This window comes from Syngnathus floridae, chromosome 8, assembly GCF_059516105.1.
Source record: "Syngnathus floridae isolate MCC-2025c chromosome 8, RoL_Sflo_1.0, whole genome shotgun sequence".
In the NCBI taxonomy this organism is placed as follows: domain Eukaryota; kingdom Metazoa; phylum Chordata; class Actinopteri; order Syngnathiformes; family Syngnathidae; genus Syngnathus; species Syngnathus floridae.
Window position 1 is genome coordinate 1,373,907 of NC_142420.1, and position 12,143 is coordinate 1,386,049.

General features: G+C 44.6%; 4 protein-coding genes across 6 annotated transcripts; 3 read left to right on the forward strand and 1 right to left on the reverse strand.

Moving 5' to 3' along the window:
• The first annotated feature begins 73 nt into the window (after positions 1-73).
• On the forward strand, positions 74-2,526 carry LOC148393826 (leucine-rich repeat flightless-interacting protein 2-like). The gene is made up of 6 exons (XM_088382435.1): positions 74-900; positions 1,046-1,095; positions 1,388-1,499; positions 1,569-1,648; positions 1,731-1,835; positions 1,971-2,526. Exons 2-6 carry the CDS (start codon positions 1,084-1,086, stop codon positions 2,076-2,078), a joined length of 417 nt encoding a protein of 138 aa, XP_088238561.1. The 5' UTR covers positions 74-900; positions 1,046-1,083; the 3' UTR covers positions 2,079-2,526.
• Positions 1,831-4,403, reverse strand: tyw5 (tRNA-yW synthesizing protein 5). Of its 2 annotated transcripts, XM_088382430.1 has the most exons (9): positions 4,208-4,403; positions 3,831-3,985; positions 3,692-3,761; positions 3,579-3,623; positions 3,344-3,481; positions 3,190-3,277; positions 2,972-3,088; positions 2,691-2,874; positions 1,831-2,436 (listed from the first exon to the last, which is right to left on the reverse strand). In XM_088382430.1, exons 1-9 carry the CDS (start codon positions 4,286-4,288, stop codon positions 2,391-2,393), a joined length of 924 nt encoding a protein of 307 aa, XP_088238556.1. In that variant the 5' UTR covers positions 4,289-4,403; the 3' UTR covers positions 1,831-2,390. The 2 variants fall into 2 exon arrangements, with proteins under 2 accessions (XP_088238556.1, XP_088238555.1); XM_088382429.1 differs by having other exon boundaries at positions 1,831-2,874; positions 4,208-4,396.
• Positions 4,404-4,522: 119 nt separating this feature from the next.
• maip1 (matrix AAA peptidase interacting protein 1) lies at positions 4,523-5,964 on the forward strand. The gene is made up of 5 exons (XM_088382432.1): positions 4,523-4,941; positions 5,017-5,088; positions 5,227-5,353; positions 5,476-5,626; positions 5,716-5,964. The coding sequence occupies exons 1-5, from the start codon at positions 4,621-4,623 to the stop codon at positions 5,792-5,794; spliced, it is 750 nt and encodes a 249-aa protein (XP_088238558.1). The 5' UTR covers positions 4,523-4,620; the 3' UTR covers positions 5,795-5,964.
• A 663-nt stretch (positions 5,965-6,627) lies between these two features.
• stat4 (signal transducer and activator of transcription 4) lies at positions 6,628-12,080 on the forward strand. 2 transcript variants are annotated; one of them, XM_088382416.1, is made up of 24 exons: positions 6,628-6,780; positions 6,862-6,997; positions 7,217-7,352; positions 7,868-7,966; positions 8,102-8,200; positions 8,262-8,340; positions 8,424-8,509; positions 8,576-8,727; positions 8,840-8,998; positions 9,071-9,163; positions 9,225-9,284; positions 9,359-9,379; positions 9,540-9,630; positions 9,695-9,736; positions 9,813-9,896; positions 9,971-10,069; positions 10,154-10,289; positions 10,354-10,403; positions 10,466-10,560; positions 10,705-10,841; positions 10,925-11,116; positions 11,197-11,242; positions 11,712-11,820; positions 11,904-12,080. In XM_088382416.1, the coding sequence occupies exons 2-24, from the start codon at positions 6,870-6,872 to the stop codon at positions 11,919-11,921; spliced, it is 2,211 nt and encodes a 736-aa protein (XP_088238542.1). In that variant the 5' UTR covers positions 6,628-6,780; positions 6,862-6,869; the 3' UTR covers positions 11,922-12,080. The 2 variants fall into 2 exon arrangements, with proteins under 2 accessions (XP_088238542.1, XP_088238543.1); XM_088382417.1 differs by having other exon boundaries at positions 11,715-11,820.
• The last annotated feature ends 63 nt before the right edge of the window (positions 12,081-12,143 follow it).

Genomic DNA, 12,143 nt, shown 5'->3' on the forward strand with positions numbered 1-12,143 from the left:
TGACATTTGCAAGCTTTTTCAACAATGCTGTTGATGTTTTGGGGTCCCTCCCCCTCTCTCTATTTGAGGAACTTGTTCAGCTCTTTTTGATGAAGTTAAATCATACAAAGTTGAGGAAAAAGCATTTTTCTATGCAGGTCAAAATCAAACATGCTTGTCAATTCAGGCTGTAAATTTCACCCACGGCAAGTAGGGGAAGTGTTCAAGGTCAGGGGTCGAGATGGGATTGGGTTGGGGTTAGGATGGCAGCATGCACATAACAATGCATGTCGCTTTTTGTTGCACTTACTGAGTGTGATCCATCCACAATAAAAAAAAATATGAAACAGAAAAAAAAGAAATGTACTCGTCATAATTGTGAAACATTGTCCGCAGTGAACCCCCTGCCTGTTTGCACTTCGGCTTTTTCAAATTTACATTCATAGTTTTTGGCACCCTATCTTGATATTAGTGGAAAAGCTGATCTATATGCTAGTATAATTATTACTTTGGCGCTACCTGGTGGAAGCATAGTGTTGATGTTCAGTTTACTTGGCTTGTATTTCCTTCCATGTAATATTATTTAAATGCCAAAAAGTGAGTTTACCTTATACCGTTTGTGTAAAGTGCTCGTATTTTCCCATGTGTGATGTTCTCTTTTGTGGATGGATTTGAAGGACTGAGCCCTGTCATGGGGAGTCCACTGTGTTGTTGTTTTTGTTTTTTTTGCGAGTGTGCTGTAGTTGCCTGTGCCGTGTGCCGTGTGCCCTTCTCTCCTGAGATTGTATGCATGTTAACCGAGCTCCCTCCCTCACGCTCTGCTCCGTCAACCCCTCCATGGATGCCTGCACTTTTTGCATGCATCTGCCTCCCAACCAAGCTCCCCCTCCCACACCGCATCTTTGGCCCCGCCCACTCCTGGTATGTTCACTTAGTTATTTTATTTCTCCTTGTGCAGTTCTGATATGTAGTCATGTTAATCTTGGCACATCCCTGATATTCTTTGAGGCTTGCTGCTATTTGCTGCAAAATGTTTTTTTTTTTTTCCCCTGCCATGTCTTTGCAGAGATTCGTCTCAGGAAACTTGTGGATGAGCGGGAAAAAATGATAGAGCAGGTAAGTCATTGACTTTTTTTTTCCTCTAAGAATATGTATTTAATGCCTTTCTAGATCATTGCTGAACGTTGCAAAGCTGCTCTGAAGAAGCCCTTTCAATGTCTAACATGGAGGAGTTGTCAATAATATTGTTTGCAGCAATTCTTATCCATTTACAGTACAGTAAAATGAGATTCTAGTACGGACTGCAAACTGCACAAATATAAATAGGACAACTATAAAGCCACCGATCATTTTATCCATCCAAGTAGTTTATTGTGATCTTCCATGTCCCCCTTCTTGCTGTTTTCAGATCAAGACGCTAAAAGCTCAAGTGGACCAGAAAAATGGCACTGATGGCAGTTTGAGTGCAGAGGGTGAACTTTTGGAAAACGGGAGCGATCCCAACATCGTTGAGCTGCAGAGTAAGCATGCCCTTCCATCAATGTTTTCGCTGCAATTGACTCATATTTTGTGTTTGTTCATTCAATCAGGAGATTCCAGCAGGCTGATAAGCGACATGAAGTTCAAACTAGTAAAGGCAGAGCAAGAAGTGACTGCACTGGAACAAAACGTGAGATCACAAACATGAAAACAGAAATCTTTTTTTGTTTAGTTTTTATTTTACAGTCCTTATTTTCTTCATCATTGCGCAGGTGAGCAGACTTGAGGGTCAGGTGAGCCGCTACAAGTCAGCGTCCGAAAATGCAGAAAAGGTAGAAGATGATCTCAAAGCGGAAAAGAGGAAGCTGCAGCGAGAGGTACGCCCTTTTATTGCAGTCGTTGAGCTTGAAATACTTCCTGTTTTCACAATCATTCAAATTTACAGTGGTTATAGAAAAGCTTGCATGTAGCATACAGCACATTGAGCCACCTGCCCACTTTGGCTGTCTTAGTTGCGGTCGGCACTGGACAAGGTGGACGAGCTGGAGTCCAACAACAGCCACCTCAATAAGCGGCTGGAGAAGATGAAGTCCAGCCGCGGCATGGCCCAGACGCCGTAGCCCAAACCGTACTTCTCATGCGCCCGCCAGCTCTCGTTGAGTCCGGTAAGAAACCAGGAAGCTGCTTTGAGCGGAAGCTCCACATGAACGCCGACGCGCATCCCAGGCGCTCTGCTCTCCTCGCCTTTGGTTTACCGTAGTGTCGCTGTCAACGTTTTGGGAGCGCCAACGAGTGAGCGTGTGCTTTTTGTGTCTTTGTAAATCAAAGTGCACATTTCTGAGTGTTTTTGCCATTTTTTTTTTCTTTTTGCTCACTTTGCATTTCAACGCCAAAGTATTTAGATGATACTGATGAAATGTGACATCCGGGACTCAAAGCGGTGAAGACGTCAAAGACACTGAGGGAAATGCTGCTTCACTGTTTACAAAAAAAAAAGCTTAAATTATGAATGTGTCAAACAAACAAAAGTTATCTTTGTGCAATAAAGTGTCAAAACCTTTGCTGCAATTTTGCCACTGCCTTTTTTTTTTTTAGGGCCTGAAATGTGTGTGCTTTAATGCCACTTTATAGCGTGAAATCACTCCAAGTCCACCTGCGGGCTTAACGGATTTTGGCACAACGTTCGCTCACGGATTCGCTGAATCATGCGGCGGCCGTAAAAGTCAGCGTACTCTGACGGCAGTTCGTCGAGGCAGCGCAACGCCCTCTCGAGGCCTTGAAGGGCGCGACTCGCAGCCACGGGGTCTTTGTTGCCGTACGGGTCCTTTTTGTCGTAGCTGTCGGCGGGGAGCTGGCGCCAGAAGACGTTGACGCCCACGCCGAACTGCAGCGCCAGGGTGTTGTGGAACCACAGTGCTGCCAAACGTACACAAATATCATTTTCTGCAGCTTACCCGTAACCCTAACGAGGGCAAGCGCTGTAGACAATGGACGGATGGGAATGCTGTTTTACCAGGAATGAAAAGCAGCTCTCCAGGCTCCAGCACGCATTCGTATCTCACAGCCTTCACAAACTCAGGATACAAGTTCACATCGGGTGAGTCAATTTCCAAGACTTCGGATTTGTCACCTAAAAGAAGCACGGATTTAAAAAAAAAAAAAAAAAAAAAAAAAAACGGATCCACCACCACCAACCAAAATTTCAGACCTGGATAATCGTGACCCACTTGCCTGTCAAATAGAGGTGCAATGCATCCCGGGGGCTGTAGAGGACAACTCTCTTCCTTCCCGTCACCTGAGCCAGAAGGTTATCCATCACCTGGACAGTGTGAGGCTTGAATGTTAAACAGCAACGATTCATTTCCATTCCGGCTTCTGCACTCACATCATAGTGTGTCCACAGCTGCAGATGGCGGGAGCTGATGCGGAAGACGCTGGAAAAGAACTGACCAGGATCAAAGAAGTTTGGGATGTGAAAGTCCTCTGCTAGCTCAGGGAACTGTTTATGCAGGTCAGCTGGCTCCTGAGGAAACACGACAAAGGCAGAATGCAGCAAATTGCTTCAGATCCCGGGATGGCTACATGAGATCTGACAGAATATAAAGAAGCGGAACAAGTACCTTTCGAACATCTTCTCCCAGGGACCGAAGGTAATAGCTCTCATCCTGAAATGAGATTTAAAATGTTAGAAAATGTATTTTTATCGTCATGCCGAGCATGTATCCAGACGTACCTCACACAAGAAGAAATCTGTATGTTTCTCCTCAGATGTTCTTTTCACAAACTCATGGAACGGAAGAGTCCTGTTCCCCACCACGAGGCATGTTGACCAATGTGTTTGAATCACTGCTTTTAAGTGAAGATGAGCTCACCTGTATACAAAGTTTTTTTGGAGGAAGTTCATCTGTGGTAAGTTGGAGACATGGATCTTCACTTCCTTGTCACCTCCCTTCTGGGCAAGATACTCCACAGTCCACTTGTCCACGCAGGGACCCAGAGACACTCCTCGCAGCACAGCAGGAATACGCTGGGGGGGAAAGGGAGGGTGTTCAAATGCTAACACAGTACAACGGTCATGTTTATTCTGAGAGGTAAACTGCTATTGAGGCAGACTTTAATTAGCCAAAAACTGAATCCCCATAGATTTTTAAAGAAAATAGGATTTCATATCACGTCTTGTAGTTTCTCAGATACTACACTTGTTGATGTACAGGGAGAATAATAGAGTGAGTGAAGTTAAAAACATCACCTTTGGATATATTTGTCGGAGAAAAACATCCCTGTCCACCTCTGTAAACACTGGAACAGATATTTTCATCTGAGTAGCCATTTAAACATAAACTGGAACATAAATCCCATGTACATGACAGCACACTGTTTTGTGTAACATTGACAGTAATCCGCCGGCAACAACAGTTGTTCCGGTATAAAACAGGCGTAAGAGTGAACTCTAAAAATCTTTTCCATCCATATTTATACGACTCAAACTTTTAAAATTTAGGTTCAACGTAGACTTAAAAAATACGAATTATAGACATAACTATAATATATACATTTAAAAAAAAAAAAAGACAAGTGCGTAAGCGATGACAGCCAACACACAACAACAACAACAACAACCGAACTGTACAAAGTGACGGACCGGAAATCCGTTGAAACAAGATGGCGCTCTTCTCGTTAAGACATTGTTCCAAATTGGCGTCGTTACGCGGCTTCACTCGCGTTACAACCCACGAAAGCGTTCACTTAAAACGGTGTATAAAATCTCAGATATGTGTCCTTTCTCCCGCCGGGGTTGGGCACGTGGTGGCGCTGCGGCCGTACAGCTCCGACCGCGGCGAACCAAAACCCATCCAGAAGGTGGTAGTTGTCGGCATCCCGAATCCCTTCGTTTGGTTTCGGACGCGGGTCTACTACTTCCTCATCAGAGCTTATTTTGATTCCGAGTTCAACATAGAAGAGTTTACGGAAGGGGCTAAACAGGTTCGTTGGATTACTGAACTGAATACAGTCAAGCAAAGGCTCAACCTTGTTTCCCCGTGTGCTTTCTGTCTTCAGGCTTTCTGCCATGTTTCCAAGCTGCTGTCACAGTGTCAGTTTGCAGCTCTCGAGGGGCTGGTGGCCAGTGACGTAAGTACACCTTGGCAAGCTGGTGTCACAGCAAGACCTGTCAAGTCAGCACATCTTGCTCGATGGCTCGCCCACTACTCAAAACATGTTTTACCCTTTTAAGAATTTCTGGCTTACATCTCTCTCTTTGCATTTCAGTTAATCGGAAAGCTGGAGGAAAAGTGCAGCCTTCTGCCGCCGAGCTACAAGACGGCACTGTCCGCCCGGCCCGACGAGCTCATGTACAGCACGCCGGGGGACGTGGGAATCTACTACGATGACACGGGTCAGTTTTGATAACCCTAAGTTAAGAAATAAACGACTAGTATGTTCCCCAAATTCAACTTTAGACAGACTTGAGTGATATTGCAATATATTGCTTACGTACGTGTCACTGTTGTCCACCAGGGAGAAGGTTTGTGAGTATTTTGATGCGTTTCTGGTACCTGACCAGCGCGCATCTGCCCGAAGACACTCTGGAGGGAACTCGCGTCTTCCAGGTGGCCATTGGTGGAGAGCGGGAGGCGGAGAGCAAGAGGCTGCTTACCGCTAATTATGAGTGAGTGTTAACTGCACGTTCCACACCCGCCTGTGTTATTTTAAAATCTGTATTGAATTCTGCATTTTTTTTCCCCCCACCATTACCAGATTTCAAAGGGAGTTTACGAAAGGGGTGGCACCAGACTGGACCATTACACGGATAGAGCACTCCAAGCTTTTAGACTGAGGCACAATTAAAAAAAAAAAAAAGTCCTGTGATAAGTGCCCCAAAACATGAACTTGAATGAATGAATCCACAATGTACTGTCTGCAAGATTCCAGAACCCAACTGAGATGATGTTCCACGAGGGTTTGTCTTTGTAGTTTCCACTTATAAAATGAATTTTGTTAATTTAACCTTCAAGAAGTGTATGTGTCTTGTTGCCACACAGTCAAGTTTATTTCTACAGCCCTTTATTACAGAAACGTAGCAAAGGGCTTCACATGCCCACATTTGGCAATTATTCTCGACACAGTGTCAGTTTTGTCGGCCTTAGTCAAGTCTTTTTATTTATATCTTTAATACTTGTTCTAAAACTGTGTAAGTACATACTTTATTTACATTTCCACCTATAAAGAATAGCCTTCATTTAATATCAAGACACGACTTGGTCTTTATACATGGGCGAAGGGTCAACATTTACTGCAAACTCAGCTGACTCTGAACTCAGCATCCGAATGAAGACATCCATGGACACATTCAATATGGCGGACGTGTTTACGTAGCAAGCAACGGGTCAAACCATAGTGTCGTCTTCAATGACTCTAACAATTATTTACTTTAAAAAATGTCCGTATTTTATAACCATACTATATTTTATAACGTTCTCTCACGTGTTTTTCAGCAACAAAAAGTCAGACGTCACCTATATTGTGATGTTTCATTATTTGCGAAATGAACATTTGCGCCACCAACAGCATCGGAGTCCTCCGTGTCAAACAGCGTTCCCAAAATAATGACTTTTTAAATGAAAATCTGAATTGACACTATTTATAATGTACTAATGTTTTTATTGACATCATTGTTGATTAAATAATAAATAAATAAAAAGTGCAAAGGTGGGCAGTTCTCCAAGTCCCTGACTGCAAGACTTCCTGAATATGAAGCGCACAGAAAACGAAAGTCAGAGAAGCGTGCTCACGGTGAACGACACTGACGGGAAAACGCCTCAGGTAAGATAACAATTCCCTCACTTTACATTACATTTCAAATGTCATTTGACGGATAACAAGACGCTGTCGTTTACACTCAAGTGTGCAAAATGAGCCAGTGGAAGCAAATTCAGCAGCTGGAGATGAGACTACTGGAGCGTGTGGATGAGTTGTATGATGATAATTTTCCGATGGACATCAGGCAGGGTCTGGCCTCTTGGATCGAGGCACAGGATTGGTGAGTAAGAGAAAAAATCTAAAGTTCAATATTTTATAGCGTGTGTTTTTCACGAAAAAAACAAAAAAACAAGACCTATATTATCAAAGGGAAGCTGCCATATATGTTAGGGCAAAAGTTATTTTTAAGAAAAAAAATTTAATGCTTCGGGGATGATTTTTTTTATTATTATTTTAAATGTAAACTGTATGCAGTGTATAAAAATGTCTTTCTCATTAGGGAGTCGGCGTCTGCCAACGTCTCCATGGCGGCGGTGCTGTATTCCAACATGTTGTCCCAGGTGGAGGTGGCATTGTCTCAGGAGCGCAACTTCCTGCACAGACACAACATGAGGATTACGCAACAGCATTTACAGGTAGACCGATTTGGATGCTTAAGAGCAAAAGGAAGTAAAGCTTGTTTTGTTTTTCAAGCGCACTTTGAGCTTTTGTTTTTATAGCATTCTGCTACTGCCTAACTCCGCACTTTACCCCGTGACTCTGAAGGAAAGTTTCCTTTCTAAAAACACAAGTAAAATTAAAAAAAGAACATTCTTTATTTTTTTCATTTACTTTTGTCATTATTCTTTTTTTTTATGACTAAACATGCAGTCTTGACCCATAAACAATTTTGGTTAGCCCTCAAAAAGCCAAATGTGCAAAACTAAACATCTTGTAGGTGTTGTTCGTCATCTGCAAAGAAAAAAAGAAAATGTGTTTCATACTGTACTGAGATGATTGAAAGAAAAATCCCTCCTTACCACAGAAGCGTTTGTACTCCACTCAGTGGTGAGCGTGCAATCAACCCCAGAGGGGAAATTTACTTTGTGCAGAAGTAAGAGACATCTTTTTTACCAAGTTGACGTGACTGGTGAAAAATCATCTTCTGCAGATGAAATACGCCAGCAACCCGGTGGCCATGTCCAGAGAGATCGCCAACTGCCTCGAAGAAGAACGGCGGATCCTCTCCAGTGCTTGCATGCAGCAGCAGGTTTGAAGACACTCGTTCATCAAAATAGCTCCAGATTAATTGTTAAGATGCAAGGGGAGTGAACATGATTGTTGAAGCTGGGTTTTTTTGTGATGGGGGGGGGGGTCAAAGTTGTGACGTAACATTTTTAAACAGAGCCCACTGGAGAAATCACTACAACTGCAAAATTCGGCGGTCCTCGAGAGGCAAAAGAACTTGGACAACAGACTCGGGACGATCCGGACTGGTGTGCAGGTAAAATATCCCAGATGTAAAAATAAAAAAAACAAAGCCAAGAAAAGTGATTTGTGCACAGATCATGGAGCAAGGAGTCAAGTGCATCGAGAACATGCAGGATGATTTCGATTTCCGCTACAAGACCCTGCAGTCTCGAGGTTGGCCGTATAAATGAGCAAAAAGCAGAAGAGCCACACTTCCTCCCGCCCTCCATCTCGTATCTTCTTTTGATGTTTCGCAGAGCCATCGGAGAGGAACTCTGAGTTGATGAAACAGGAAGTAACCAGACTACAGGAAATACTCAACAGACTCGACATCAAAAGGAAGGTAGGTGTCTGAGCGCACGCTGTCACCGCGCACTTTGGTTTCATCCACGTGCCGCTCTTTGGCTAGGAAATCTTGTCCAAGATGGCCGTGGTCATCCAGGAGATCGACGACCTGATGAGTTCTCAGCTCAGCGTTGAGCTTCGGGACTGGAAGCGCCAACAGCAATTGGCCGTCATCGGGAGTCCGCTGCTCACCGGCCTTGACCAGCTGCAGAGTTGGTAATCCAGATCCAGGTTTTGTCAGCCTGGTAAAGAGAAAATGTGGGACAAGAAAGACTTGAAGAACGCATTGGTGCAGCTCAAGAGGAACGTTTCTCCCGTCATCGTTCAGGTTCACTCTGACAGCGCAGAGTCTGTTCCAGCTCAAGCGGCAACTGGACAAACTCGGCGAGCTGGTTTTGAAAGTCACCTACGAGAGCGATCCCATCCCCGTGCAGAAGCCTCGCATGGAGGAGCACCTCAAATGCCTCATCTATCACATCATCAAGAAGTAGGTGTGCACCAACCATGATGCCTTTGGAAGAAAACAAACCAAAACTTCCCATCTGCGCTGTGTCCTCAGTTCCTTTGTGGTGGAGCAGCAGCCCTGCATGGCCACACATCCGCAGAAACCGCTGGTCATCAAGACCGGGGTGCAGTTCATCACTAAAGTCAGGTAGGTACTTTTTGGAGCCATTGCATCCATCGGTCGGTCGGTTCATGACTCTTTTCTGAAGGCTCCTGGTGAAACTTCCGGCGGTGGATTATCAGCTCAAAGTGAAAACAACGTTTGACAAGTAGGTGTTTTGCTCTTCTTCTCTGCAGATGTTGCAGAATTCGATTTGATCCTCCTTCTGTTTTTTGTATTTAGGGACCTCCCCCCCGGCCGAGTGTGAGTACCGAGAACCTCAACACGGGATGTTCTGCCGTCCGTGGTTTGCGGAGTGGCGGGAAGTTGTCCGTCCAAACGTGTCGCGCCTGCGAGACATTTCTGTTCCCGCTTGTCATGGTGTCTCATTTGCATTGAACTTGACTTTTATTTTCAACCTTAGAAGTCGCCAGTTTTTCATCGTGACCAATACCACCAAAGTGATGGACGTGGACGACGTCAACGGCTGCCTTTCCGCCGAGTTCCGACACGGGGTACGTTTTAGGCGGCTCGCCTTGCGCCGACGCACGTTGACGTTGAACTTGTCACTCCCGACAGCTGAAGGAGAAGAAGTGCGGCAATTCCGCTAAGAGCAAAGAGGTAATCCCTCATCATTCCTTCAGTCAACCACAAACATCTTGGAATTGAGCCCGTCCATGTGTGCTTTTCTTTTCAGAGTCTGCTTTTTGTAACAGAAGAGCTTCACTCTCTGAGTTTTGAGGCCCACTTGACAACGCAGGGCCTCAACATTGACTTGGAGGTAAGTAAGCGCCAACATCTGGGGCTGGTCTGGGGATCTTCGGTCACAACCCCTTCACCAACACCTGCTTCCAGACGTGTTCCCTGCCCCTGGTGGTCATTTCCAACGGGATTCAGATGCCGGGCGCCTGGGCCTCCATCATGTGGTTCAACCTTTTGAGTCACGAGCCCCAGGTCAGCCATTTTTTTCTTTTGTTTTCCAATTTGAAATATTTCGTTAGCCGAGCCCAGAGCGTGTCCGCATTTTCACTCCCGCAGAATTTGGCCTTTTTTGGCAGTCCGCCGCCAGCCACCTGGGCTCAGCTGTCTGAGGTTCTTAGCTGGCAGTTCTGCACTAACTCCGCTCAGGGTCTCAACAAGGAACAGATTGACATGTTGGGAGAAAAGCTTCTTGGTAGGATTGGCCTTGTGCTGTAGATTTCATTTTTTCTGCCGCTGACTGCTTTGCTTTTTGGTAGGTCAACACTGCTCCAATAGTGACCAAGTCCACTGGTCCAAGTTTTCCAAGGTACGTAAGTCTCAAAGCAGCATTTTGATGGATATTTGTCATATTTTGTTATCTCTCTTCAGGAGAATATTCCAGGCAAGCCTTTCAGTTTCTGGGTATGGCTGGACTCTATTCTGGAATTGATCAGGAAGCACTTGCTGCCTGTGTGGAACCAAAAGTAAGGGCTAGCTTTCTTAGACCTAGTAGCATTTCCAAGCTTCTATCAACCTCATAATGTTCACCTAAAATGGATTTTATTTTATTTTGTATTGCTCTCTCGTTGAATAACAAAACAAAAGATGGTTCTCTTTTGTTCTTGTAGCTACATCATGGGATTCGTGAGTAAAGGGAAAGAGCGCACTCTGTTGCGGGAGAAGGAGTCGGGCACCTTCCTCCTGCGCTTCAGCGAGAGCCATCTTGGAGGAATCACCTTCACCTGGGTGCAGCGTGGCGACAACGGTGACCACCTTGAAGCCAACCGGTCGGCTGTGCAAGGTTTTGTCTACCCAGGTGACTTTTTTTTTTTGGGGGGGGGGCAACAGGAGAAGCGACGTTCAACTCGGTGGAGCCGTACACCAAAAGCTTGCTGAGCACGCTCCCCTTTCCTGACATCATCCGGAACTACAAAGTGATCTCCGATGGGCTGGTCCCCACCAACCCGCTCAAGTTCCTCTATCCTGACATTCCTAAAGATAAGGCCTTTGGGCAGCTTTACAACAATCTACCAAGCAAAGGTACAAGTTCCAGTCTGCCCACCCTTTCGATTTTTATGACAGGATTTTGATCAAACTGTACCATTCTTTCATTTATCCAGCTAATCCATACATACCGTCCACTCTGATCCCCTGCTCGGAAATGCGGTGAGGTCACGACTCGTTCAAATACACTCATACTATGTTTTATTATCATTATCAGCAAGATTATTTTTCTTTTTGGGGAGTGCATACTTTGCTGGATGCAAGAAGATTAGAAGCTGCCACTAGGGGGCGCTGTTGTAGCTCCTCTTCGAAGATTGATTCAAATTGACCCAATTTTAGTAACATTTTGCACGTTAAAGAATAATCCAACTACCACAGGACTCAGGCTTGAAATTGAAGGAAAGATAAAAAAAAATAAGAGAGGAAAAACATCAAAAGCAGTGCAAGTGAAGGGTATCATGATAAGAATAGAGAAACAATTCACCTGGTCCGGTTCCCACGCTCTGTTTCATTTTTAATTTTCCTTCGAAACCTCAGCCCTTGAATCCATATTAAATTCACTCAAAATATTCATTTCCGAATTGGTTCAATATAAAAAAAGAGAAGTCATTTCTCTGTTCATCTTGCGCAGCAGCTCCAATGTGAGCCCCCCGTCGGCCCCTCGTGATTTGCCCGAGCCACCCATGACCCCGGGAGAGTTTGACATGCTTAACCAGACCCTGTGCTTCGACATGGACGTTGTGAGTCACACAATCTTGTCCAAGGACCGCTGAACCTGATTGTATTCATCCCACGAAACATGATTTTGCTTTTTATTTTCCAGATGACTTCTCCCTATTGAGAACAAAACCGGATTGACAGGATGCAAACCAAGACGAAGCTGCTCACATAATAGCTTGCTGTGCATTTTGTTAATATTTTTGGCTTTTTCGTGCGCAATTGCATGTTTTGTGTGTTCCAGTGAGTAAATAAAGGCAAACCATTTTTTTGCACAATAAAACCATGTCAAGAAAACGTTGTATTATTATGAATGTAAAAAGTCAGCAATCATTTTGTTGAGAAA